We start from the raw sequence: 27,115 nt of genomic DNA on the forward strand, positions 1-27,115 counted from the left end.
ACTGGCCCTTTAACTCACCACATTCTTACTGACCATGATGTCTATCAATGCTAAACCTTTTTGTCCATATTAGGACCATATCTCTCAAAGTTCTTCCGATCAAAACAGCTGTCAAAATGTCTAAAAGTAACTATATCTACCTCCACCACTTACTCTGGTGGTTTGTTCTATATACAGTAAAGCCCCTGGTATTTGGCACCTATGGGGGTTGGTAGATGTCAGATAAGTATATTTTCTGGTTGTTTGTAACTTATTCTTAAAATGCCTAATTAATATACTTGCATTAAGAATAAACAGTTTAAAAGAAAATATATGAAAATACTACACTGTACTTACACTGAACAAACTTCATTTTCATGAATATATAAATATTAAAGAATTTTACTTTATTTTCAGTCACATTCTTTGAAAATATTTCACCTTCACTACATCTCCATATTCCTCCCCCCTCCAAGGAGCTGCCCAAAAGATGAACAATAACATTATAGATAATTAACCCTTCCCCCCCCCCCACAAGTTTACAGATAAAGCCTCTGACCAGGGTGACTCTTACTAAGCAGTGGTAAAGAGATACTTTAAGAGAGTCATTCCAACGGCAAATGGCATGAACCAGCTCTTCATCCTGTGAGACACCATGGCTGTTTCACACAACTTAGGATTAGCAGTGGTAGAATCCTTATGGGTTGAGTTAAGAAATGGCAAAAAGGACCCTATTACTGGTTATATATAGGCCCCCAAACAGCAGCCGGGAAGTGGATTACGAGTTGCAGCTGGAAATAGAAAAAGTGTGTAAGAAGGAAAATGTCAAAATAATTATGAGTGATTTTAACATGAAAGGGGATTTGGAAAGTCAGGAAGGTACTCGATCACAGGAGAGAGTTCATAGAATGCCTAAGGGATGGCTTTTTGGAACACCTTGTCAATAAGCCCACCAGGGGATCCACAGTGTTGGATTGGGTGATCTGTAATGAACCCGATGTGATTAGGGAATTAAAGGTAATGGTACCCTTACGAAGTAGTGATCATAATATGATTGAGTTCAGTTTCAAATTTGTAAAGGAAAAGCTAATATCTAATGTGGCAATATTTCAGTGGAACAAAGGAAATTACAGTGATATGAGGGAGGAACTGGTCCAAGTTGGCAGGAAAAGTAAGTTAGATGGAGGGACAGCAGAGCAGAATTGAATGATATTTCTGCAAGAAATAAAGAAACCGCAGGATAGACATGTTGCAAGAAAAAAAGAAAATTATGAATGGAATAATGGCACAAATGTGGCTAACAAGAGAGGTCAAGGCTAAAATAAAAGCAAAAGGGAAGGCATACAATGAAGCAAAAATTAGTGGAAAAACAGAAGACTGAGAAACTTCTAAAAACTTACATAAAGAGAAGGAGAAAGTTATGAGGAAAGAAAAGATGAATTATGAAAGTTGGCAAATAACACAAAAAGATACTAAGAGTTTTTTTTAAATATATGAAAAATAAAAGAAAGACAAGGGCAGATGTAGGACAAATTAAAACAACACTTTCCAAATTCTAATATTTCCCAATTTCAAAACATGTAATTTTCAAGGAAACATAAGTGACGATATTCCAAATTACTGTCATAATAATCCAATAAACCAAACTTTGTAGTTGCAGCTTTAAGTAGCTTTAATTCGATGATAAATGGATAAACATTTTACATAACATCACACTGAAATTTTCATAATGATGAATAAACAAATTATACTGTATAATGATATAACGATATTCAACTTTAAACAGATATAAGAAGAAATAGACAAATTAAGATGAATTCAAAGAAAAGTATCTCGAGTTCACATCTCTGTCATGATACTTCGAAGAATGAGATGCAAACTCTTCATCCACTTGGATATTATGACATATGATGACACTATTAAAGGGATAGGCACAAAATTAACTATGAATTAAAAACACGAGGTTTTAATCTTTACATTCTGACCCTAATTATTATAACATTAATGACTAATATATAATAATAAAATAATAATAATTACTATTACAGATATAAACATAAATATGGTAAGGTATAAGATTAGAAATCAAAACTTTCTGCTTCTTGTAAAAGACAGATTTTAGTAATAGGTCAATTTAGGTAACCAGTCTTGGTTTTAATCTGCACTTGCCAATCAAAACCCTTTTTGTCCAGACTGTATCCATGATTTTCCCCAACAACCAAGAATTTCTTGGTGTAGAATTGTCCATGATAATTACAATGTCTACATCTGTGTCTTGCATAAATATCTTTTTTCTGAAATTGACCCATAGGCATTAAAGGTTTAGATTTAAGAAATAAGAGATGATTCGGTGCAAGTACCTCGATGTCATTTGAATTGACAGAAATTTTTGTTATTGAACAACCATTTTAAATAGCTTCAATTTCACACAATACTATCTGAAGATTGTCACCATTCAGTATTTGACCATTCAAAATCGAATTGAATTTTCTTGATTGATCTAATCATTCTTTCCCACACACCTCCATGATGTGATCCTGTGGGTGGGTTAAATATCCAATTAATTTCCTTTTGAAGTAATGCACCATGAATTTGATGTCGATTCCCATTTTGAATTGCTTTTCGTAACTCTAGTTGAGCTCCTGTAAAATTAGATCCATTATAGAATGTAATTCTTTTACTTGACCATGTCTGGTGATAAAACATCGAAGAACATTGATAAAAGAGTCTGTAGCAAGTGATGACACTATTTCAATATGAATTGCTCTCGTAGTCAAACAAGTAAAAATAGCTTCATATTGTTTTTAAACACTTCTTCCTCGTTTTACTTGCAAAGGACCAAAATAATCAACTCCCATGTATGTAAATGGGGGTTCATCAGGTGAAACATTGTCTTGTGGCAAATCTGCCATTTGCTGTTGTCCAGGTTTAGCATTGGCACATTGACAATTAACACATTTTGATAAATTCTTTTGATCAATGTTGAAACTCCAAGTATCCAATATTTCTGGTATAGACAATAGACAATAGACAATAGGAGCTGGAGTAGGCCCTTCAGCCCGTCGAGCCAGCACCGCCATTTTACAGATCATGGCTGATCACTACCATCAGTACCCCTTTCCAGTCTTATCCCCATAACCCTGAACTCTGATAACACATGATTACAACCACAATGACCTATTTTCTCACGTATATGTCAAACAATCAAATCAGAAATATGAAACTCCTGAGCTAATATAATTGGATGTTTCACTTCTTCTGGCATTATTACTTTTTCCACTCTTCCTTTTACTCTTAATACATCATTTACAAGAATAGGATTTAGCTTGTAAACATGGCTTGATTTTGTAACCACCAGATTCTTCTTCAATTTTGATATCTCATTATTAAGTGCCTTTTTCTGACAAAAACAAATGATCTCCAATTCAGCATTTGCCAATTCATCAACTGTTATGTGACAGCTCTTTCAAGACTTTAGATTCTTTTTTGATACGATGTTAAAGCATAGTTTTTAATTTAAGAATTCATGCTACTGCCCTTTTCAAACAAAACCATAAAGAATAATAGCAAATGAATTGAATAATCAGATCATTCTCTTTAGATATTTGAATAGTATTCACATTAGTGTTTTGGATTTCTGAATCCTCCATTGAAAATTATTTTAATTCTTCTGGATTTTGATGCCATTCTTCTTGTGATTCCTATCCAAATGTTCTTCTACACAATTCTTGCAGAATTTTCTTGGTTATTAATACTATCGGTGCCAATATTCTCAAAGGATTGTATATTGAGTTTACGATCAAAATAATACATCTTCTTGTTAAAGGCTGTTCTTTCAAAACAAATTTGAATTTGAAAACATCAGATTGAATGCACCATTGCACCCCAAGAATTCTTTCAACAGGTAGAACCTTTGCTCTTTCTACCTCAGGAATAACAGCCAACACATCTCGACTGTTGCAAATCCATTTCATAAGGAAGAAACCTCCTTCATTACAGATCTCCTTTAACTCATGATAAAGATTTATTGCTTCCTTTGCTGAAACAACTGAAGTGAGACAATCATCAACATAGAAATTATTTCTGATGATGTTTATAGTTTGAGAACTAAATTGCTCTTCATTATCTTCACGTTTCTTGAGAGCAAAATTTGCACAACTCGGTGATGAAGTTGCTCCAAATAGACGAACTGTCATTCTGTATTCAATGCCATTAGGCCACCATAACAATCATAAAAAAATCACTATCTTCTGATGGTACTTTTACTTGATAAAACATTGCTTCAATATCTGCAGCAATTACAATAGCCTCTTTACAAAATCTTATCAGAACACACCTTAAAGTACTGGTTAAGTCTGGACCTTATAGAAGTTGAAACTCCTTGAAATGATGCTCCACAATCAAAAACTGCATGTGGTTTTTTTCTTTTGTGGATATATAACTCCATGATAAGGAAAATACCATTTTCTTTACCATCTTTACGCTCCAAGATATCTCCTGATACCTTTCCTACATAACCCTTGGCTGTCGTATCCAACATGACATTTGTATATTCCAAATGAAAGGAAGAATTTCTCTTGATTTTCTCTTTAAATTCAGCATACACTGTTCTGCAATTATTTTATTATCTGGCATACACATTTCTCTTTTCATCAAAGGTAAGGAAAGAAACGAGCCTTCCATCGCGCATGCAGCCATCTTCAGCGCAAACTCTGGGAGATCCAAAATGAGTGGTGGACTAGCTTCGCCAAACGAACCAAGCTCAGTGCGGACATTGGCGACTTCAGGGGTTTTTATGAGGCTCTAAAGGCTGTGTATGGCCCCTCACCCCAAGTCCAAAGCCCACTGCGCAGCTCAGACGGCAAAGTCCTCCTCAGCGACAAGATCTCCATCCTCGACCGATGGTCAGAACACTTCCAATCTCTTTTCAGTGCCAACCGCTCAGTCCAAAAATCCGCCCTGCTCCAGCTCCCTCAACAGCTCTTAAGGCTAGAGCTGGATGAGGTCCTCACCCAGGAAGAGACATATAAGGCAATTGAACAACTGAAAAGTGGCAAAGCAGCAAGTATGGATGGAATCCCCCCCCCAGAGGTCTGGAAGGCTGGCGGCAAAACTCTGCATGCCAATCTGCATGAGTTTTTCAAGCTGCCTCAGGACCTTCATGATGCCATCATCATCACCCTGTACAAAAACAAAGGCAAGAAATCAGACTGTTCAAACTACAGGGGAATCACGCTTCTCTCCATTGCAAGCAAAATCTTTGCTAGGATTCTCCTAAATAGAATAATACCTAGTGTCGCCGAAAATGTTCTCCCAGAATCATAGTGCGGCTTTCGTGCAAACAGAGGAACTACTAACATGTTCTTTGCCCTCAGACAGCTCCAAGAAAAGTGCAGAGAACAAAACAAAGGACTCTACATCACCTTTGTTGACCTCACCAAAGCCTTCAACACTGTGAGTAGGAAAGGGCTTTGGCAAATACTAGAGATTTAGGGGGCCTCGGATGCCCCCTAAAGTTCCTCAACATGGTTATCCAACTGCACGAAAACCAACAAGGTCGGGTCAGATACAGCAATGACCACTCTGAACCCTTCTCCATTAACAATGGCATGAAGTAAGGCTGCGTTCTCCCATCTACCTTCTTTTCAATCTTCTTCAGCATGATGCTGAAACAAGCCATGAAAGACCTCAACAATGAAGACACTGTTTACATCCGGTACCGCACGGATGGCAGTCTCTTCAATCTGAGGCGCCTGCAAGCTCACACCAAGACACAAGAGCAACTTGTCCGTGAACTACTCTTTGCAGACGATGCCGCTTTAGTTGCCCATTCAGAGTCAGCTCTTCAGCACTTGACATCCTGTTTTGCGGAAACTGCCAAAATGTTTGGCCTGGAAGTCAGCCTGAAGAAAACTGAGGTCCTCCATCAGCCAGCTCCCCACCATGACTACCAGCCCCCCCACATCTCCATCGGGCACACAAAACTCAAAACGGTCAACCAGTTTACCTATCTCGGCTGCACCATTTCATCAGATGGAAGGATCGACAACGAGATAGACAACAGACTCGCCAAGGCAAATAGCGCCTTTGGAAGACTATATAAAAGAGTCTGGAAAAACAACCAACTGAAAAACCTCACAAAGATTAGCATATACAGAGCCGCTGTCATACCCACACTCTTGTTCGGCTCTGAATCATGGGTCCTTTACCGGCATCACCTACGGTTCCTAGAACGCTTCCACCAGCGTTGTCTCTGCTCCATCCTCAACATTCATTGGAGCGACTTCATCTCCAACATCGAAGTACTCGAGATGGCAGAGGCCGACAGCATTGAATCCACGCTGCTGAAGATCAAACTGCGCTGGGTAGGTCATGCCTCCAGAATGGAGGACCATCGCCTTCCCAAGATCGTGTTATATGGCGAGCTCTCCACTGGCCACCGTGACAGAGGTGCACCAAAGAAGAGGTACAAGGACTGCCTAAAGAAATCTCTTGGTGCCTGCCACATTGACCATCGCCAGTGGGCTGATATTGCCTCAAACTGTGCATCTTGGCGCCTCACAGTTCGGCGGGAGCAACCTCCTTTGAAGAAGACCGCAGAGCCCACCTCACTGTCAAAAGACAAAGGAGGAAAAACCCAACACCCAACCCCAACCGACCAATTTTCCCTTGCAACCGTGTCTGCCTGTCCCGCATCGGACTTGTCTGCCACAAACGAGCCTGCAGCTGACGTGGACATTACCCCTCCATAAATCTTCGTCCGCGAAGCCAAGCCAAAGAAAGAAGGCAATACAGTAATGACATCAACATGTTTAACAGAATTTGAAACCAAATCCAGAAACTGCTTATCCTCCTTCGAAGGTCCTCGAATATCTTTGATACATCCAGGGAAATCAATTTTAAACTGTTGTTCCCATAGATCATTAAGTTTGACAACTTAAATTCTGTTGACATTTACATTCAATGGCTCCTGATCATTATTAATTTTTCCTCCTCATGGTCCGTTAATTATCTCACAGCAATGTTCTCACAGCATAAGGTCCATCATTTTGACTCCTTATTACTTCTCGAGGTTCGAGAGCTTTTGGTACATCTAATCCAATTAACATCTCGATTTTAGCATCAATCTTGGGTAAGCAAATATCTTTTAGATGTTCCCACTGTTTGATATATGTGAATATATACACTTGGATGATCGCAAAATTCATTGCTATTCAATCCAGCAATCTGTAAACTTGAAACTATACTAGTTCCAATGTTCCTTTCATCATTCATTGTCTTCAACAAGATTTGTGATCTTTTACCGTGAAGATTAAGTTTATTCATTAATTCAACAGTACAAAATAATGTAGTACTTCTTGGATCAAGAAATGCATAGGTCTTTAGTATGAAGCTTCCTTTTTTTATCTTTAATCTGCACAGGAACTATTGAGAGACCTTTGTCACCGACCCCAGTAAGACTGTTTGTCTGAACCGAAGCTGAAGCATTCTCTTTGACTGTGTCTTTAGTCTTGGATTCAAATTGTTTGACTTCTTTCTCAACTTTACTTCATTGAGTGAGCAGTAACTTTGATGCTTTAAACTGCATATATCACAACTGAGTTGCTTATTGCAACTTTTGATGATGTGTCCTTTACACAAGCAGCCAAAACATAATCCATTCTTCTTTAAAAAGATTACTTTCTCATCATATGACTTTTTCTCCAATCGAAAACATCTTTCTAAAGCATGTTGTTCTTTGCAATACAAACAGCTTTCCTGAACAGTCTGAGTTTACTCCTTTGTTTCCTTGTTCTTTCTTGTGCTTGTATCTGACACAGCAGTAACAAAGGTACTTCCCTTTGGTTTCTGTTGAGACGATGATTTAGACTTCTTTACATTTTTAGGAACTATTGAAGTATATTTAATATTTCCAAATGCTGGTATGGTGTAAACATATACATGCCATTCCAAGAATTATACAACATCCTCAAAAGTGGTGTCCCTTCTGGAAATCATCTTAAGCTCTGCAGCTTTGGTTCTCCATAATTCCCTTAGCATATAAGATAATTTATTGACAATAATCAACAAATTAGCAAACAAATTCAGCTCTTGCAAATGTCCACTACTTCCCATTATGTTACAACATCCTCTCAGAAATAATCCATATGCTTGCAAAGCCTTTGCATCCTCTGATTTTATACCTGACCAAGAAAGAATCTTGTCTATAGGGGCCCTTGTGATTTTATGTTCATTGCCATAATGATGATGCAATAATTTCACCCTTTTAAAATTTGTCTGGATCCATATATTGGCAACTTTTAACTAACTCATTCACCTGTCCTCCAGAATATTGTTGCAGGTAATACAGACAATCTTTAGCATTTTTAGTATTACTTTCAATGTGATGTTCAAATGATTTCATGAACGTCAAATATTGCAATGAATCTCCATTAAAAACTGGAATTGTCTTCTTAGGTAAATGATATAAACGTTGCTGAGCTAACATAGCAGAAATTTCATTTTGTTTTTCTATGAGGGTTATTATATTGTCTTGTCCACAATGGTTTGCAACTGGTTGTCTTGTGAATTGAGCATACGGAACTTGAACTGGTGCCATAGGTGTAGGACCTTGAGTTGTGAGTGATGGCATTGATGGGGATCCTTGGTGTGTAAGTGATAGCATTGTTGGGGATCCTTGGTGTGTAAGTGATAGCATTGTTGGGGATCCTTGACTTGTCACTAATTCTTCAGCAACACAAAGAGATATCAATGGTTGAGTATGATCAACTCACATGGTTGAACCTTTTTGAAATCCTTTCCTTTTGGGAAGATTCACATATTGTGCGCTTGGAAGAGATTGAATGTTGCTAGCCCTTTCCACAGGGTGGGTCATTGACATTCGAGTATTAGCAGCGCCACCCCTGGCTCCTTGCTCAGGTAGACTCATTTCTCATGGCTGCCATTCCCATTGATCTACTGGAATGTTAGGTACTACCCCTTTTGGTATTTCACTTTACGTGATAGATCTTGCGGAAGCCTGAGCTATTGATTTTACTTTGACCATATTCATAGCATATTGTTCCTTAAGATCTAGTTTATTCTTTTCTCTCTTCAAAAATCTTTTTTTTTGTTCTTCTTGCTGGAATTGTTGTTTCTTGATTTCAGCTTCTGCCTTAGCTCCTGATTCTTCATTTCAGCTTCTATATCTTCTAGATATCTTTTTCTCCAACCACTCACATAGTCTGCTTGTGCCTTAGCATGATATGCTTGAAGCACACGAGGCTGTACTTGCTCTCGATACCTTTGAAGACTTTGAAGATCTTCCTTTGCTCATAACCTTGGAAATACTATAATCAGCATTCACATCTGAACTTTCGGATACCGCTGATTGGGCATCTTCAACATTTTGCTCGGTACAGCACCATGGGGTTTTGCGACGTATATTCATCTGTTTCAGTTCCACTAACCTCTAAGTCAGTTAATGAGGTCAAGCAAGTTTTCTTCTTGCTTGGTAGTCGAAGCCTTTTTGATAGTTGAAACCTGCCAAGCATTGTTGGTCTGCCTCGCTGGCTTAACTCATGACCAAACAGTTCTTTGAGAAGAGCTGTTTGCTCGAGGCCTTTAGCCCAATGAGATTTCTTCTTCTCCATCTTGGATTCTTCACACTGCAGTCTGTCTTCTCCTCTTCTCCTGGTTCCTGGGAATGTAAACAAATTTGTATCTTATGTGGTCCCAGAAAGAGGATGAATTGTCTCACTGTTCTGCACACAAGCCTGCACATCAGGTTGTTTTTATAACTTTTCAAAACATTCTTCTGGACTTCCTGCCAGATTCTGCAAACCGCTAGCTCTTATCTCTCCAAGGTTACAGGTGTCTTCAGTCAGACAGATATGTTCCAACAAAGGCTTCTGGAATATTCCCACAGACACTGGACTTCTTATTAAGGCTTAAATACTTCATGATTTTAAATCAAGTTGTAATTCTTTCAGACAAACTTTAAGAGCCTTTTACCAAACAAAGTTCACAAATCATACTTTTCTTTGAATAACATTATATTTGACACTTCCCAAGTTCTAATATTTCCCAAATTCAAAATGTCATCTTCATAGAAATGTAAGTGACAATATTCCGAATTACTATCTTATTCATTCAATAAACTAAACTTTGTAGTTGCAGCTTTAATTTGTTGATAAAATGAATAAACATTTTGCATAACTTCGCTGAGATGTTCATAATGATAAATAAACACAGCATACTGTATAATGATAAAATGATACTCAACTTTAAACAGATATAAGAAGAAATAGACAAAATAAGATGAATTAAGATGAATTCAAAGAAAAGACCTCACATCTCTGTCATGATTCTTTGAACAAGCTCTCCATCCGCTCGGATATTACAACATATGACATCATAATCACTATGGTAACACTACAAACAACAATTTTTTCTTAAAGGGATAGGCACAAAATTAACTACGAATCAAAAACACAAGGTTTTAACCTTTACAGGATCAATTATAATGGGTAACAAAGAGATGACAGAGGAACTATATGAGTATTTTGCATCAGTCTTCACTGAGGAAAACAATAGCAATATACCTAATAGTGAGAGATCTCAGGGAATAGAACAGTCAAGATCACTAGAGAGATATAGCTTAGTAAGCTAAATAGACTAAAGATAGATGTTTCCAGGACCAGATAAGGTGCATTCATGAGTTCTGAAGGAGGTGACTTTGGAGATTGTGGAGGCATTGGAAATGATTTTCCAGAAATTAATAGACTTTGGCATGGTTCCAGAAGATTGAAAGGTTGTAAATATAGTTCCAGTGCTTGCTTAGGCAGCACATATACTAAAATTGGAATGATACAGAGAAGATTAGCATGGCCTCTGCGCAAGGATGACACGCAAATTCGTGAAGCGTTCCGTACTTTAAAAAAAATTAAAATAAAAAAAGTAAATGTAGTTTCACTGTTTAAGAAAGGAGGGAGGAAGAAAAAAGGAAATTATAGGCTTATTAGTCTGACATCAATGGTTGGAAAGTTATTGGGATCATCCTAAAGGACGAGGTTATGAAATACCTCAAGGTACATGACATGATAGTTCAAAGCAATGAAGGGAAGATCCAGCTTGACTAACCTATTGGAATTTTTTGAGGAATTCTCAAATAGGATGGACAAGGGAGAGACTGTGGATGTTGTGTATTTTGGATTTTCAGAAGGCCTTCAATAAGGTGCTGCATAAGAGGCTGCTTAATAAGATGAAAGCCCATGGAATTTCAGGAAAGATATTAGCTTGGGTGGAGCATTGGCTGATAGACCGAAAGCAAAGGGTGGGAATAAAGGGATCCTGTTCTGGTTTGTTGCTGGTTACTAGTGGTGTTCTGTAGAGGTTGGTGTTGGGGCTGCTTCTTTTTACAATGTATATTAATGATTTAGATTATGGAGTGAATGGTTTTGTGGCTAGGTTTGCAGATGACACTGTTACAAGTCCAGAGGACCCCAAAACCCAGCAACAATAGAAATACACCACGACAAAGGGTTACTTAAAAAAAAGTTGCTTTTAGTTATCTTTGAACATGAAAATAGAATCAAACTTTAACTTAACCTACTTCACCCCCTTCTAATTCTAAGCGCATGTATGTGTAATGTGAGCGCAAGTTCAACAAAGTTCTTTGGTTCACAGTCCAATCTCACTGGTTGCAGGCAATTCTTGTATCTTGCACAGAAGTTAACATTAATAAAGTTCACCAGGCTTTGGTTCTTAACAGGTAAATGGTTACCACTTAGAAAGGTTCTTGTTGGTTTTCAGAGAGAGAGTTTTTCTTGTTCCAGGACATCCACAACTGATTCCTTTTTAATCAGCCACTCCAGTGTCTTGCTGACAAAACTTGCCCTCTTCAGATGTAACCTCTTTCTTTGAGGTCACCACAGAGTTCCTTTCTGTTTCTCCTATTCCAAGGGAAATACCAGACAGCCAGTCTTCTCCTTTGACCAGGCCATCTTCCAAAGCTTGCCAGCTTGTCCCTCTGAAACTGATGTCTATGTCTCTCCTCCAACTCTCAGAGCAAAGCCTGTTTTTTTTCTCCTTTCAGCCTGAAAAGATCACATGACCTTCCAGACAGTAAATTCTGTTTCCAGACAAAGCTGCCACTGCCTGTTGTTACATATTTTGCCTTTTGCAAATAACAGTCTATCATTAGTCTCTTAGCACTCTTGCAAAAGCTCCTGCAAAATTTCTGTGTTTTAAAGTGTTTGTGTGTGACCTGCTCTAACAAAGCTTTCCTAATTTATATCCCAAACACCTCTATATACTCTGTCACAACACCAAGATAGATGGTGGAGGAGGAAGTGTTAAAGAAACCAAAAGATTGCAGAGAGACTTGGACAGCTTAGGAGAGTGGGCAAAGAAATGGCAGATGAGATACAATGTTGAGAAATGCACGGTTGCACATTTTGGAAGAGGAAATAAATTGGCAGATTATTACTTGGATGGGAAGAAAATTCAAAATTTGGAAGAGCAAAAGGACTTGGGGATCCTCATGCAGGATAGGATTGGCATGTAACTGAATGCTATGTTGGCATTTATTTCAAGAGGAATAGTGTATAAGAGAAATGAGGTATTGATGAGGCTCTAAGGAGCACTGGTGAGACCTCATTTGGAGTTCAGTGTGCAGTTTTGGGCCCCTTATCTTAGAAGAGATATAATGATGTTGGAGAGAGTACAGTGAAGATTTACCAGGATGATTTCAGGAATGCAGGAGCTAACATATGAGGAATATTTATCACCTCTTGGACTAAGAACATCCCCCATTGGGAAGGAAAAGCAGTGAAGACGACCTTGGATAACTGTGGATAGTGGTGGAGCAGCAAGGGACTCAGCGGCTGAAGGACCCACACAGGCTGTGGGTGACTTGTGGTTAAGGCACCCACATAGGCTGTGGCTGGTGGTGGCTGACTCATGGGAACCAGGTGTTGGAGCCAGAATTTGAAAGGGTGCTATGGGTAAGAAGGCTCCTGAAGGGCCTGAGGCACTGAAGATTTCCTGATCATGTTGGAGGTTTGAATCTGAAGCTTAGCTTGCCAATGGATCGAACAGGAGTCTGTGTATCTACAGAGGCCATGGGAGTGCTGGAGACAAATCCATGGACACTCAATGACTGTAAATGGACTCTTTCTCTCTTATTGTCTTCATCTGTCTTACGACAGGCAGAAGGCAATTTTATGTAACATTACTTGTTACATGGTATTGCATGACAATAAAGGAATCTTGAATACTGAAAAAAAATAAAGGGCCTTTTTCCAGGATATCAAACCCTTTGACTTTCTGATTCTACCCTGAGTCATTCATTAAAGGTCTAAATTTGATCCATCAATCATTACTATTAAACCAGGTTATCTTGCCGCATATTCTACTTTTGTGTGTGGGATCTTGCTGTGCAACTGGTAAAAGTGAATACTTTCAGATGTCTAGGGGATATGAAATGCTATAAAATTTTAACATCAATGACATAATTATAATTTTGAAAAATAAAAATTAATTATTCTTACCTATCAGGAGTTGCAAGGACAAGTCCGCCGAACACTCTAGACAGGTCTCGCAGATTGAAGATGTAGTGAAATTTGGAAGGAGTTGGAGGCAACTCCTGTACAACCATGCTGTAGAGTTGTAGTGTAGTGGAGGTCACTTTGGCACATATTGCCTGGATTTCTTCAGCAAAAGTCTATGCAACAATCAGGATTAGTCATGCACCACTTCATTGTTTTATTCCTTTGTCCCTTACTGCCACTATTATTCACTCTTAGTTACCAAGTCTCCCTGCCTCATCAAATAAGGTGTTCACTGGTCAGGATACTGAGGAACAGGAGGCCTCTCAATCATGTTCCATGGCCTTGTTGCTCTTACCATACAAACGAGATCTAAGTTTAACTCCAGCCCTTAGTGGGACAGAGTCCTAGAATCCCACCATGATCCTGAGGATATCCTCTTAATGTCACTCTCAACTAGCCCAGTTATAACGTTGCTGTGTTTCCACCGGAGAGGACAGACCCACAGGGTACAATTAAAACACCTCAGTCTGATGGAACCTGTCCCTCCTCTGATAACAGTCAGGATCTTTGGCAATATCCCATTCCCAGCAGCACCCATAGACTATCCATTTGTACCCTGACCACACTCTAGTTCACAGTCCTTCTTACCTATGGGACAAGAAACAAGTCTGAGCAGCAAATAGCCAGAGGTGGTGCATCCCTGAAGCATCTATTTGCTCCTCACAAGGCAAAGCAGGAACCAGAACCTTGTATCTTGCCAACGCTGTAGGTCATATTACATATTTTAAATGCCCTTGACATTGGATATACTTTAAAAATTTCTAAAATCAGATAATTAAAAGTAGAAGTCTTTAAGATGTATGGAAAAATAAAGTACATAAAATAATCGCAGTATATGGCAAGGCCCTGCAGAGAGTTATAGATCAAAGAAAGCAAGGTATACAGAAAATGACAACTCAGATAGATAGACAACTCAGGTGAATGGCAGTGCTGGTGTGGACCCGAGAGAAGGGAGAGCAGAGACACAGGCTGCTTATCAAAGGTTAACCTCCTGGTCCTAATGCCTGTGGGTCTGTACAGATGCTAAACAACCTGTTAAAGGAGCCAATGGTGTTTTAAAATTAAAATCTTGCAACCATGGGTCTGTGTTCAAGATGGCAGCACATGTGCTCAGCATCAGCCATGAGGGATTACACATTCCGGGTGAGCAGCGGACAAGCGTAGGGCATCAGAAACAGAGAGAGCATCCTTGATGAAAAGAAGCATTGGAGACAATGACCATGGCAGTGAACCAGCAATGGGCTCAGCGGCTAAGGGACCAGACCCAAAGAGGCTGCAGGCAACACAGTCAGAGGACTTACACAAGGCTGCGGGCTGCTGGAGACTGGCTCATGGGAACCAGGTATCGGAGCCAGGATCTGAGAGTAGCTGAGGGCAAGAAGGGCTCCCAAAGGGCCTCAGGCACTGAAGGCCTCCTGATCATGTCAGAGGTTTGAACCTGGAACTCGGATGGCTGATTGATTGAACAGGAATCTGTGCAGTTGTAGAGGCAAATCTATAGTCACTCAACGTCTCTGAAAGGCCTTTCTTTTGGTTCTCTTTCTCTCTCACTGTAAGGGGTTGCTAGATGACACCATGTTGACCATTTGTTTGTCTTACGACAGGCAGAAGGCAATTTTGTGTAATATTACATATTCTGTACTATTACATGACAATAAAGGAATCTGGAATCATGAAGCCAGTATTTGACACAGTTATCTTCCTTCATTTGTCAGGGTTTTGAGAACAAAAGTTAGGAAAAATAGAGGGTTATGGATGCGAGGTTTAGTTTGTTGGGTAGGTTTCTGTTGGTTCATACGACATCATGGGCCAAAGTGCCTGTACAGTCCTGTAATGTCCTATATTAATGATACAGCTGTACAAGGCACTTATGAAACTGTGGTTGGTGCACTGTGCAGTGAATGAAAGAAAAAAACAACACAGAAGCTGTGAATGAGTTGAACTAACCAATTGACTTTACTGGAACTCTCCAAGCACCACTCCCAAGGTTCTTTTCAGCCTCTCCCACCAGGACCATTGTGATGTCAGCCCAGTGCGAGCATGTATCTCCGTGACCTGGTTCGCTTGTGGATCAGTGCAGCTCGCAACATGATGTCCGAGTGGACGTGGTGAAATTGTCTATGTGTCGGTGGGAAGGACTGAAGAGGGGCTTTCACGTGCCTCTGTACCTTGGATGTCTGACTGCAGGCAAGTTCTGGCCCAGTGGCTGACCTGTTTACTCAGGCCATGCCACAAGAATCTGTCTGCAACCAGCTGAGTTGTCGCTGGAATGGATGGATGGACCAACCCTTGTAGAGTATCGAAGGCGCAACATCTCCCACAGCAGAACGATGGGCTTAGGTCAGCCAGTGGACACGTCACAGAGAAGTGTGGCTTTGGATGGCCCGAAATGCACATCTTCCAGCTGTAGCCCTGAGAATGCAGTGCAGTAGGCTGGTATCTCTCCATCCTATTGCTGGGCCACTGCGATTCCATAGGATAGGGAGTGCACAGACAGGACAGACATACAGGACAGAGCATCAGCCACAAGGTTGTTCTTGCCGGAAATGTGCTTGATAGCTGTCGTGTACTCTGAGATATAGGAGAGGTGATACTGGTGCCTTGCCAACCATGAGTCAGACACCTTGGCAAAGGCAAAAGTGAGAGGCTTGTGATTGTTGAAGATTACGAAATCCCATCCTTCGAGAAAATAGCAGAAATGGCATACGGCGAGGTAGAGGGCTAGCAACTCCCTGTTGAACACACATGGGGCAGCAGGTCTCTACTGAAGAAAGCGAGTAGTCTCCAATGTCCATCAATTAGCTGCTCCAGGATGTCGCCAACGGCCATTTTGGATGCATCAACTGTGAGGGTGGTGGGCACATCAATGCATGGATGCACTAGAAGGGTGGTGTTAGCCAGAGCTTCTTTGGCTTGGTCAAAAGCTGCCGAAGACTCTGAGCCCCAGCTGAGTTCTTTGGTCTGATCGGACAGCAGCTTGAAAAGAAGTCACATGATCCCGGCAACTGACAGCAGGAACCGATGGTAGAAGTTAACCATCCCAATGAACTCCTGCAAATCTTTAACCATAGTTGGTTTGGTGAACTTACGAATGGCCTCATCCTTTAACGGAAGAGGGACCATTTTGTGTTGATTGATGCGATTCCCAAGGAAATCGATGGCCGTCAGGCTGAACTGACATTTTGCTGGGTTAATGGCTAGGCCATGGTCACTCAGTCGCTGGCAGAGCAGCTGCAGATGTGTTATGTGCTCCTGTCACAAATGACTGGCAATGAGGATGTCATCTTGGTTGATGAAAACAAAATCCAGGCTGCGCTCCAAGAAGTCCATGAGTCTCTGGAAAGTCTGCGCTCTGTTTTTGAGGCCAAATGGCATGTGGAGAAACTCGAAAAGGCTGAACAGAGTGATGAGGGCTGTCTTGGGGACAGTGCCCCCAGACCAGGATGATTTTTGAGAAGATCCTCGCTCCGTGTAGATTGGCTGTGAAACCCTGGATGTGTGGAACCGGGTACCAATCGGCTGTTGTGGTGTCATTTAACCGGCAGTAGTACCCACAAGAAGACTTCGGTACCATGTGTAGAGGAGAGGCCCATAGGCTATCTGAGCACCGAACGATTTCCATCTCCTCCATCTTCATGGATTCTTCCTTAACCCTGTGTGCCCATACGTGCGTAAGGTGCGAATGTTGGCAGCGGTGAGGGATGGTCCCAACTTCCCGATGCGGGTATCTCGGTCTGAGGGGAGAAAGTCGCTGACCTCCACCCCTGTGTTCACAAGGAAACACCACTGAGCCCCATAGATAAAAGAGACTGTCTCGGCAGCCAACCATTGTAGCCGTCAGCAACAGCTAGCCCCGGCATTTTTCTGGATGGGAGCAAGGTGGACAGCAGTGACAGGTTCCAGAACCCCACTTCTGATGGTAGAAACACCACCACTCTGAATTTGAGTCTCCACCTTTTGCTGGTCTCCTCAGTGGTGTGGAAGAGAGAGATGAGTCATTGGACGTGATGCAGCAACTAGGTCAACAGATGCCCCGCCATATTGCTTGGCGTTCCACAAGACATCCGCACAGGCCTCTAACCTGCATAGGTCGATAAAGTCATCATCTGCAAGGAGTAGGCTGATGTCTTCTGGCATCTGTTTGAAAAATATCTGCTTGAACAGTAAGCAGGGCCAGTGGCCATCCATTAACATCAGCATATCATTCATAAGGGTGAATGGTGTGCAGTTGCCCAAGCCATCCACATGGAGCAGCCTTGCCACTTGTTAGCAGCGGGAAAGGCCAAAGGTGAGGATAAGGAGCGCCTTATTGCCTCATACCTATTGGCAGCCGGCAACGGATGTAGAAGTTGATGATTTGTCTGTCAGTCTCCTGATCAATTGAACTAACCACGTAGCAATATCTTGTGGAGTCTGCGGTGATCTGCCTGACCTGAAACTGGGCCTCAGCCTGTTTGAACCAGACTAGCGGCTGTGAGGTCCAAAAGGTTGGCAGCTTCAGTCTCATTGCATTCTGTGTGCTTGTGTCGTTCATTGTGGGGTTCAAAATGCCATATTGGGCTGTCAGGGTCACCACTGTGGTTGGTCTGCTGAGCAGCGAACAAAAGAAAAATCCACATAGAAGCTGTGAGTGAGTTGAACCAACCAATTGACTTTACTGGAACTCTCCAAGAACTTATAAGCATCACTCACATGATCCTTTTTTCCCCTCCCACCGGGGCCATTGTGATGTCAGCCCAGTGTGAGACTGCACCTCTGTGATCTGGTTTGCTTGTGGATCAGTGCGGCTTGCTACAAAACCACACTTAAAATACTATATACATTCAGGAAGTATATCAATAAGATGAAAGGGTGTAAAGGAGTTTCACCATGATGTTACCGGAACTGGACAGCTTGAGCTATAGGGAGAGGTTGGGTCGGCTAGACTTTTACTCCTTCTAGGAGAATGAGGTCAATAAAATAATGAAAGGCTTGAATAAAGTGAATGCTCACAGTATTTTTCCGATGATATTTGATTCTCGAACTGGATGGCATAGCTATAAAGAGATAGGATAGAAATTTAAGAGAGATCTGATCAGCAACATTGTCATTCAGAGGGTGGTCTGCATCTGGAATGAGCTGTTAGGGGAAGCTGCAAGCTCAGTAACAACATTCCAAATATAAATTTGGACTAATATATATAGGCAGGAAATATCTGGAAGGATATGGACCAAATGAAGGCAAATGGAACTGCTCCAAAATGCTAACTTATTTAGCTTGGGACCTAGGGCTTGTTCAATACACTGATCTAAAACACTGAACTGTTGAAAGATAATATAGACACATAGTCAGAGAACAGTGGTTATCAAGCTACATTTCTTCTTGCCAGCGAAGTGAACCCAACACTGAGTACACTGAATGTAGTCGATTAGATTAGACAATGTGCAGGTAAAGCCTTAACCTCACCTGGAAGGTTTATTTGCAGACTGGATGGAGGTGGGGGAGAGGAATAAAAATGTGAAAATTAGGAGGAGCCCATTTGGCCCATCAATCCTGCTCCTCCATTCAATAAGATCATGCCTGATATGGCAATGAACTCAGTTCCCCATAATCCCTATTATGTAATAATCCATCTATCTGAATCTTAAATATATTTGATAAGGCAGCTTTCACTGATTTCTTGGGCACAGAATTCCATGGATTCATTACCCTCTGGGAGAAGCAGTTCTTCTCATCTCTGCCTTAAGTCTACTTCCCCAAATCTTCCACCACTATCCATTGTCTTCTATGGGCCAGCCAAATTGATATTCAAACTCTCAGCTCCCATGGATTCCATGCATCTGCAGCCAACCATGAGGGACATTGTCAAATGCCTCACTGAAGTCCACATGGACAACATCCTCTGCTCGACTCTCATCAACCACCTTTATCAACTCCTCAAAAAAACTCAATTAATTTGTCCTATCCCCAACATAGCCAGGTTGACTGCTTCTAATTTGGCCATTACTTTTCAAACGTGCAGAAAATCTATCTATAGTCATCCTTCCCAATAGTTTCACTACCATTGATGTGAGACTCACTGGCCTATATTATCCTGCATGATCCATTTTTCTAAGATAAAATAATCTTTATTGTCATTGTACAAGTCCAACATCCTAACGGTGAACACATATATGAAACAATAAAATATAGATCTTTGTAAAGACCTCGGAGACCAGGCACGTACATTCCTTCAGCACCCTTCCTGACACGCCATCAGGGCCAGCGTCTTTCCTTGGATTCACCACCCTGAGCCCCCGTCTCACATCATAGTCCTGCACAGTGAGGGCATGGCTGTTAGAGGCTGATGAGGGTGTTGTGTTAGTTTCCGCTGCCTTCACCCAAATAAATCATCAAAGAAATAATTAAGATCTTTGGCCAGTGTGACGTCAGCGCTGACAGTCATAATGTTGCTGGTTTTGTAATTTTGGTGAAATTTTGGAAACCCTGCCACACTCGCCATGGATCGTTATTGATAAAGTGCTCCTAAATCCTCCTTTTATAGGCCACTTTAGCATCCCTGATGTCTTCCTTCAGGTTGGCTCTGGCAGCACTGTATAGTGTTCTATCGCCAGACCTGAAGGCAGCGTTACAATCCTTGAGAAGAGTTTTGACCTCCTTTGTCATAAAGGGATTCTGGTTAGAATATACCCAAAAACATTTATGTCAATACAGTTCTGTATATAACAGAGTACAGCTGATGTATTGTGTACACCTCGAAATCCTGATTTTCAAAAATGTCCGAGTTAGTCCTTTCAAAGCAATCCTGTAGCTGCAAGGAAGTTACTTCTGGCCATATCTTAACAGACTTTATAGTGGGTTGAACTTTCCTTCTAAGGGAGGGGAGGGCATGTTGGGATTAAGAGTAAGGACAAGTGATCCAACTGGCTTAGGTGTAGTAGTAGTATTAACCTAAAGCCATTCCTAATGTTTGAATAAACTTTATCGAGTGTATTTTCCCACCGGTAACACATTTAATATGCTGTTCAAATTTCAAGAGGACTGCCTTTAAATCTGCACGATTAAAATCTCCAGCTATAATGAGGACTGCTTTGGGATCAGAGCTCTGTTGTAAATTTATAGCATTGTGAAGATAGCCTAAAGCTATGCGTGCATTAGCTGGGAATGTAACGTAGAATATAAACAGCTGCAACTTTGATTCTTTCCAGTCTCAGTCCTCTGGGATCTCCCCTGTCACCAGTGAAGATGCAAAGATCTTTGTAAAGCCATTCTGTCTTTGTTTTGTCTGGGAGAATGTGAGGTGAGAGCAAAAGTACAAGAAACAGATATAAGGGTGTGGGATTTATCAATGTCAGTAGAGAGAAATCCAGTTATTAAGGAAATGGGGCATTTCAAATATTCTGGAGTGGAAGGCCTCATCCTGGGAATAGATGTGGCAGAGGCAGAGTTTCACAAGTGTTTTTGCATCACTTGCCTGATCTTTAGCAAGAAATCAGGAATCAAAAGTCAAACCTTGAGGTGTCTGTAGTTCAAATGTTATTGACAGTGTCAGACACTATAATACTGATTTTTGGAACTTAATTATAGTTACAAACTTTTTTTTAATTGAACAGAAATCTGGAGGGGAGTATTAATGATTAATAAAAGGTTACTCACTAAGATGAACAAATACAGAATATTTACCATAGTGTGTCCTTTCAGGATGGAAGTGTAAATTGAAAATAGTGATTCCTCCGCTGGGAATGTAACATTGAACACACAAAAGAGCGAGATAAATCTGGGATCCACTTCATTGCGTCCACCTCCTGCTTTTCCCATTGCACCAATAAAGCCCAGGTCCTTCAGGATCTTATAGTTCAGCTCCTTACCACGATCATACATGCCACCCTTCTCCAGGAGGAGCTTCAGCAGAGCAATGGGTTGCTGTGTACCATATTCATCAACCTAGTTTTCAGCAATCAACAAAGACAAATCAACTTTGGAACAGCAAAAGCAATTTAAGATGGGAAATTATTTAATTAGACTTAAGTATCTGTAAAAAATGCATGTTTTGTACTTGGTTTGGTTTTATTAATTATGTATATATGAATGTGGATTATTTAAATTTAAAAAATGCATGGTTTTATAATCATGGAAGTTTCACTAGATGTTGAATAGGTAACTTAATTCTACCACTACTGGTCTATGCAGTAAGTTCATTTTCAAAGGGAACCTCTGTGGGTCAAATTTGGATTTGCTGCTCGTCTTCCTCTTCTGAGTTGTGGGTCTGATGATACAGGCAGAAAAGGAGTAGGTAGCCCACCATGCAGAGTAGAGAAAGACAGGCAATGTAGGAATCCCTTGGCCATCTACCTGATTCCAACACCTACATCAGTTTGGATTTGATATACCACATCAATGAAATGCAGAAAATGCCATGCTAACACCAGTGGCTCTACTGTACAAGAGGGGATTAAAAAGAATGGGAGCTCTAGTGACAGAGGATTTCATTGTGAAGTGAATAGTTTGGCATTTCTAAGGTCAAGGATGTCACAGTGGCTCTGAAGGGGCTGAGTGAGCAGCCAGAAGTCTTGGTGCATAGTGGTACCAATAACATGGGTAGAAAAGGGATGAGATCCCAGGAAATAAATTTGAAGACTAAAATCTCAAGATTACTTGTAGTGCTCTGCACTACTGAATATAACAGGAGAATCATCTGTTTGAATGAAGAAATCATGCAGCAAGGAAGATTTTGGAGTCATGACATCGGAACCAGTTTAGAGCATTTGGGACTTGTGCAAGCAGAAAGGCTTTCACCAGGTTAGTCTGGGACCAGTATGCAGAAGGAGTGCTTGCAGGTGGTACGGGCATGGGTTTCAACTCGAATGGGAGAAGGACAGGAACCTGAGCAATTCACCATGGAGAAAGAAACATGATCTGAAAAGAAAGAAAGTAAAATACAAAATCAAAGGACCAGGAAATAAGGACAAGAGACAAGAAAAGGAAACAAAATTACATTGACAAAAGGGCAAACTCAAAACTTAATGGACAAAGCATTCTTAATAAGGTGAATGAACAAACAGAAAAGGTAGAGATAAACAGATACAATCCAATAGCCATGACTGAATTCAATTTAATTTAGACATATGGCACATTAACAAGCCATTTTGGTCCACGAATCTGTGCTGCCCAACTTACACCCAATAAACCTACATTTTGAAGGGTGAGAATAAATAAGAGTCCCTGGTGAAAATCCACACAGACACAGGGAGAACGTACAAACTCCTTACAGACAGCGCAGGATTCAAACCCCAGTCCCCATCGCAGGCACTGTAAAGGCATGGTGCTAACCACTGCGTCAACCATGCTGTCCTGAAAGAAGATCAAAGCTGGGAATTTAATATTCAGTGACATTTGAGTTTTGGGAAGAATGGGTGGGAAGAGAAAGAAGGTGGGTAACATTAATTGAAGATGAAACAAGTGCAGCTGTGAGAGGCGATCCAGGTTCAGAAAATGCTCAGTCTATTTGTGGTTCACTTGGAGGAAAGAAGCAATTATCCGAGATTGAAAATAACATGTTGGAAGGACAAATATATATAGGTAATAGAAGGTTATCAGTAAGGACATTGAAAAGTCTCTGAGGTAGGCACACTGATATATGAAAAATGGAGGGTTATGGGGCATTAGGGAGGAAAGGGTTAAATTGATTGATTTATACAGTTATCATCGTGGTTAGTACAACACTACTACAACGCTAGGAACCCAGATTCAAATCTGTCAATCTGTTCTCTCTGACCTGTGAGGGTTTTCTCCAGGTGGCTCTGGTTTCCTTCTACCTTCTGAAAACATATGGTGTTGGTTGGCTAATTGGGCAGCACTAGCTTCAATGGCCAGTGTTATAAATAAAGTAAAGCCCCTGTTATTCATAATTCAAGCAATCAACAGCTTCAAGCAACCAATAAAAAAAGCGTGGAAAATAAATAGGCAAAAAATACAGGTTTAAAATTTGGTGCAACTCGCTGTTAGTTCGCCAATCATGCAACACATAATCTCAAGCAACCAAAAAATTCTCTTGTTCGGCATCTGCCCATAGGTGCTGGATACCAGGAGTTTTACTATAAATTTAAAATTTAAATTGTGGACTGAAGGACTGGTACTAAGTTAGACTGCTCTATGTTCTATAAAATGAGATAAAAGTTGGTGATTGGAATATAATATTTTGAAACAATTCACATTGTTATGAAATTATGGAATCACAGTAACTAATTGCCAAAGCTAAAGCAGATCTTATTGCACATTTGGTATATTCCAGATGACAATTGTTACTAAATCATATTATTACACTAGCCTTTCTACTTCAGGCTTGGTAGAGTGAGGAATGATCCAAATAGTGATTGCATATTATACACAAAGAATAAGGCAAAGAAAATACTCTATTTTCCTCAAAAATATACAAAGGTTCCACCTACCCTAGGCATGTTCATATCATCAATGAAGACCAAGAGTCGCTTTCCCATAGGTGGTCCATAGGTAACTTTGGTACGTTTCTCTACATTGGCCTCCAGATTTCTTTGTACATTCAAAGAAGTGGTTCGAGACGAGAAGCTGATCGTCAACAGCAGCTAAGAGATCAAACACACTTGGATCACAAAACCAAGTGGAAAGAGAACAAGTTCTGCCATTCGATATTATGGTTGATCAATTTTTTTCTCGTCTATGTTCTTGCCATTTTCCCATAAACTTTTATTCACCTTCTGATTTAAAAAAAAATGTACCTTGAATTTATTTAGGGATAAATTCTCCACACCTTATCAGGCAAAGAATTCCAAAGACAAACTTTTGAGAGAAGAAATTCTTCCTTGCCTCAGACTAAAATGAGACCCTTTTATTCTAAAACAATACACTCTGGTTCCAGATTCTCCCACTTCACATAGTGACAAGTCCCTTAAGTACCTTTCACAACTATTATGTTCCTTTCTTTTCTTTTTATTCTCACCATGTCTTCCCATTACTTACTGCTGGCAATCTTCGTCTCAACCAATCAGAGACATTCCTTTTCTCCTAGCCTCCCTATCTTTGTAATTGAATACTCACCCAGTTCTGACAAAGGGTCTTTAAACTGAAAGAGGTTCTTTTAACATAGTTGTTGCCTGTTCTTCTGAATGTTTCCAACATTTTCTGGTTTTATTATACCTGAAAATCACAGCTAGCATTACATACAAAGATTCTCCTTTTTTTTAAAAAAAACAGCTTTCTGTTGCCTTCATTTATCATTCTTCCCTTCAAGGTGGACAGAAAGTCAAGTCAAGTTTATTGTCATCTGATTGCACAAGTATAACCTGACAAAACAGAGTTCTCTGGTCCTTGTACAAAGCACGCAAACACACAACCAGACATAACATATATATATATATATATATATATAGGCAAATAATACATATGCAGTGTTACAGATAAATAAATATTGTTTTATAAATATATTGAGTCTCGGAGGGTTAGTGCGAGCAGTTCCTTTGGACATTCAGCATTCTCTCTGCCTGTGGGAGGAAGCTGTTTCTCAGCCTGGTTGCGCTGGCTCTGATCCTCCTGTATCTCTTTCCTGACAGGAGTAGCTGAAAGATGGTGTGAGCAGGGTGAAAGAGGTTCTCAGTGATTTTACATGCTTGGTAGATCAAGTCGATGGAGGGAGGGAGGGAGATTCCTCTCTGCCACTCCACTCTGCCACTCTTATTGTCCTGTAAATTGACCTCCCATCCATTACTCTGCAGCAACTGTCAAGGTATATAGTCAAAGTATCAAAGGTTATGGGGAGAAGGCAGGGAAGTGGGTCTGAATAGGAGAATGGATCAGCTCACAATGGAATGGTAGAGTGGACCCGATAGGCTGAATGGTCTGCTTCTTCTCCTATATTATAATCTTATGGACAACTTCATATAATCCCACACTGTCCTCCATTGCCCACTTCATTTTGCCCAGTCAACCTTTCAATATCTCCCTCGGTTAACCATACCCTCTCAGTTTGCCTTCTTAACTCCACCCCCATTTATTGTATCATCCTATATCTTGGCTTCAGTGCTTTGGCTCACTTCTCCAAGTCATTAACACTAAAGCATGGGAGTCTCATCACTGATCTCTGTGGTACATCTGTGCTAATCTGCAAATGGACTCTTGCTGTTCCCTGTGAGTTACCAAGTCCAATATCTCTGTTCTTGCCTTGCAAAGTAACATTTTATGAGGAATCGCTTTTGAAAATCATATATTTTGAATTGACTGTTTCCCAACAATGTAAAATAATCAAACATAAATAGCATGATCTGCAGCTGCCTCCTTCATGTACAGCTGCCTCCTTTTTGTAATTTTTTTTATTTTTCACACTATAAACCATATTGACCATGATACATACAGACATTTTTTTTCTTGAATATATACAGTCATTTTCTCCCCCTTTTTCCCCCCTCCCTTCCCTCCCTCCCTCACCCCCTTTCCCATTTATTTGAAGTTCAATCTATAAGATACATTAAACCCGTTAAACAATGTTGTCACTTAATAAAAATAAACAAGAAATTTTACTGAGTCAGTTCTTTTTGTTGTCTTCTCCTTCTGTCATTTTAGGTGGTGGAAGTCCATGGTAGGATTTCTTTATTGTATTTCATGTATGGCTCCCATATTTGTTTGAATATTGTGATGTTATTTCTTAAATTATATGTTATTTTTTCTAATGGAATACATTTATTAATTTCTATGTTCCATTGTTGTATTCTCAAGTTGTCTTGTAATTTCCAGGTTGACATCATACATTTTTTTGCTACAGCTAGGGCTATCATAACAAATCTTTTTTGTGCTCCATCCAAATCGAGTCCAAATTCTTTATTTCTTATATTACTTAGGAGGAAGATCTCTGGGTTTTTTGGTATATTGCTTTTTGTGATTTTATTTAATATCTGGTTTAGATCTTCCCAAAATTTTTCCATTTTCTCACATGTCCAAATTGCATGAATTGTTGTTCCCGTTTCCTTTTTACAGTGAAAACATCTGTCTGACACTGTTGGGTCCCATTTATTTAACTTTTGAGGTGTGATGTATAGCCTGTGTATCCAGTTATATTGTATCATCAGTAACCTCGTGTTTATTATATTTCTCATAGTTCTGGAGCATAGCTTTTCCCATGTCTCATTCTTTATCTTTATGTTTAGATCTTGTTCCCATTTTAGTTTAGGTTTACCATTTGTTTACTCGTTCTCCTTATCTTGCAGTTTGATGTACATGTTTGTTATAATTTTTTTAATTATCATTGTGTCTGTAATCACATCTTCAAAATTGCTTCCTTCTGGTAACCTCAGACTGTTTCCCAATTTGTCATTCAAGTAGGTTTTCAGTTGGTGGTTTGCAAACATTGTATCGTGAGTTATATTATATTTATCCTTCATTTGTTCAAAGGATAATAATTTATTTCCCGAAAAACAATTTTCTATTCTTTTGATCCCTTTTCTCTCCCATTCTCCGAAGGAAAGGTTATCTATTGTGAAAGGGATTAGTTGATTTTGCGTCAATATTAGTTTTGGTAGTTCGTAATTTGTTTTATTCCT

General features: G+C 40.1%; 1 protein-coding gene and 1 non-coding gene across 4 annotated transcripts in view; one reads left to right on the forward strand and one right to left on the reverse strand.

Moving 5' to 3' along the window:
* The window catches only part of dnah10 (dynein axonemal heavy chain 10), a 677,292-nt gene that overhangs the window by 237,785 nt on the left and 412,392 nt on the right, over positions 1–27,115 (reverse strand). For all 3 annotated transcript variants that reach the window (XM_069933473.1, XM_069933472.1, XM_069933474.1), the window contains 3 exons: positions 23,999–24,151; positions 21,234–21,494; positions 13,512–13,684 (listed from right to left, as the gene is read on the reverse strand). In XM_069933473.1, the coding sequence (XP_069789574.1) occupies positions 13,512–13,684; positions 21,234–21,494; positions 23,999–24,151 (587 nt within the window). The remainder of the gene's footprint in view (positions 1–13,511; positions 13,685–21,233; positions 21,495–23,998; positions 24,152–27,115) is intronic.
* LOC138762533 (U6 spliceosomal RNA) lies at positions 10,790–10,896 on the forward strand. Its single transcript, XR_011356941.1, has one exon. It is a non-coding gene; the product is annotated as a U6 spliceosomal RNA (small nuclear RNA).

This window comes from Narcine bancroftii, chromosome 4, assembly GCF_036971445.1.
Source record: "Narcine bancroftii isolate sNarBan1 chromosome 4, sNarBan1.hap1, whole genome shotgun sequence".
NCBI lineage: Eukaryota > Metazoa > Chordata > Chondrichthyes > Torpediniformes > Narcinidae > Narcine > Narcine bancroftii.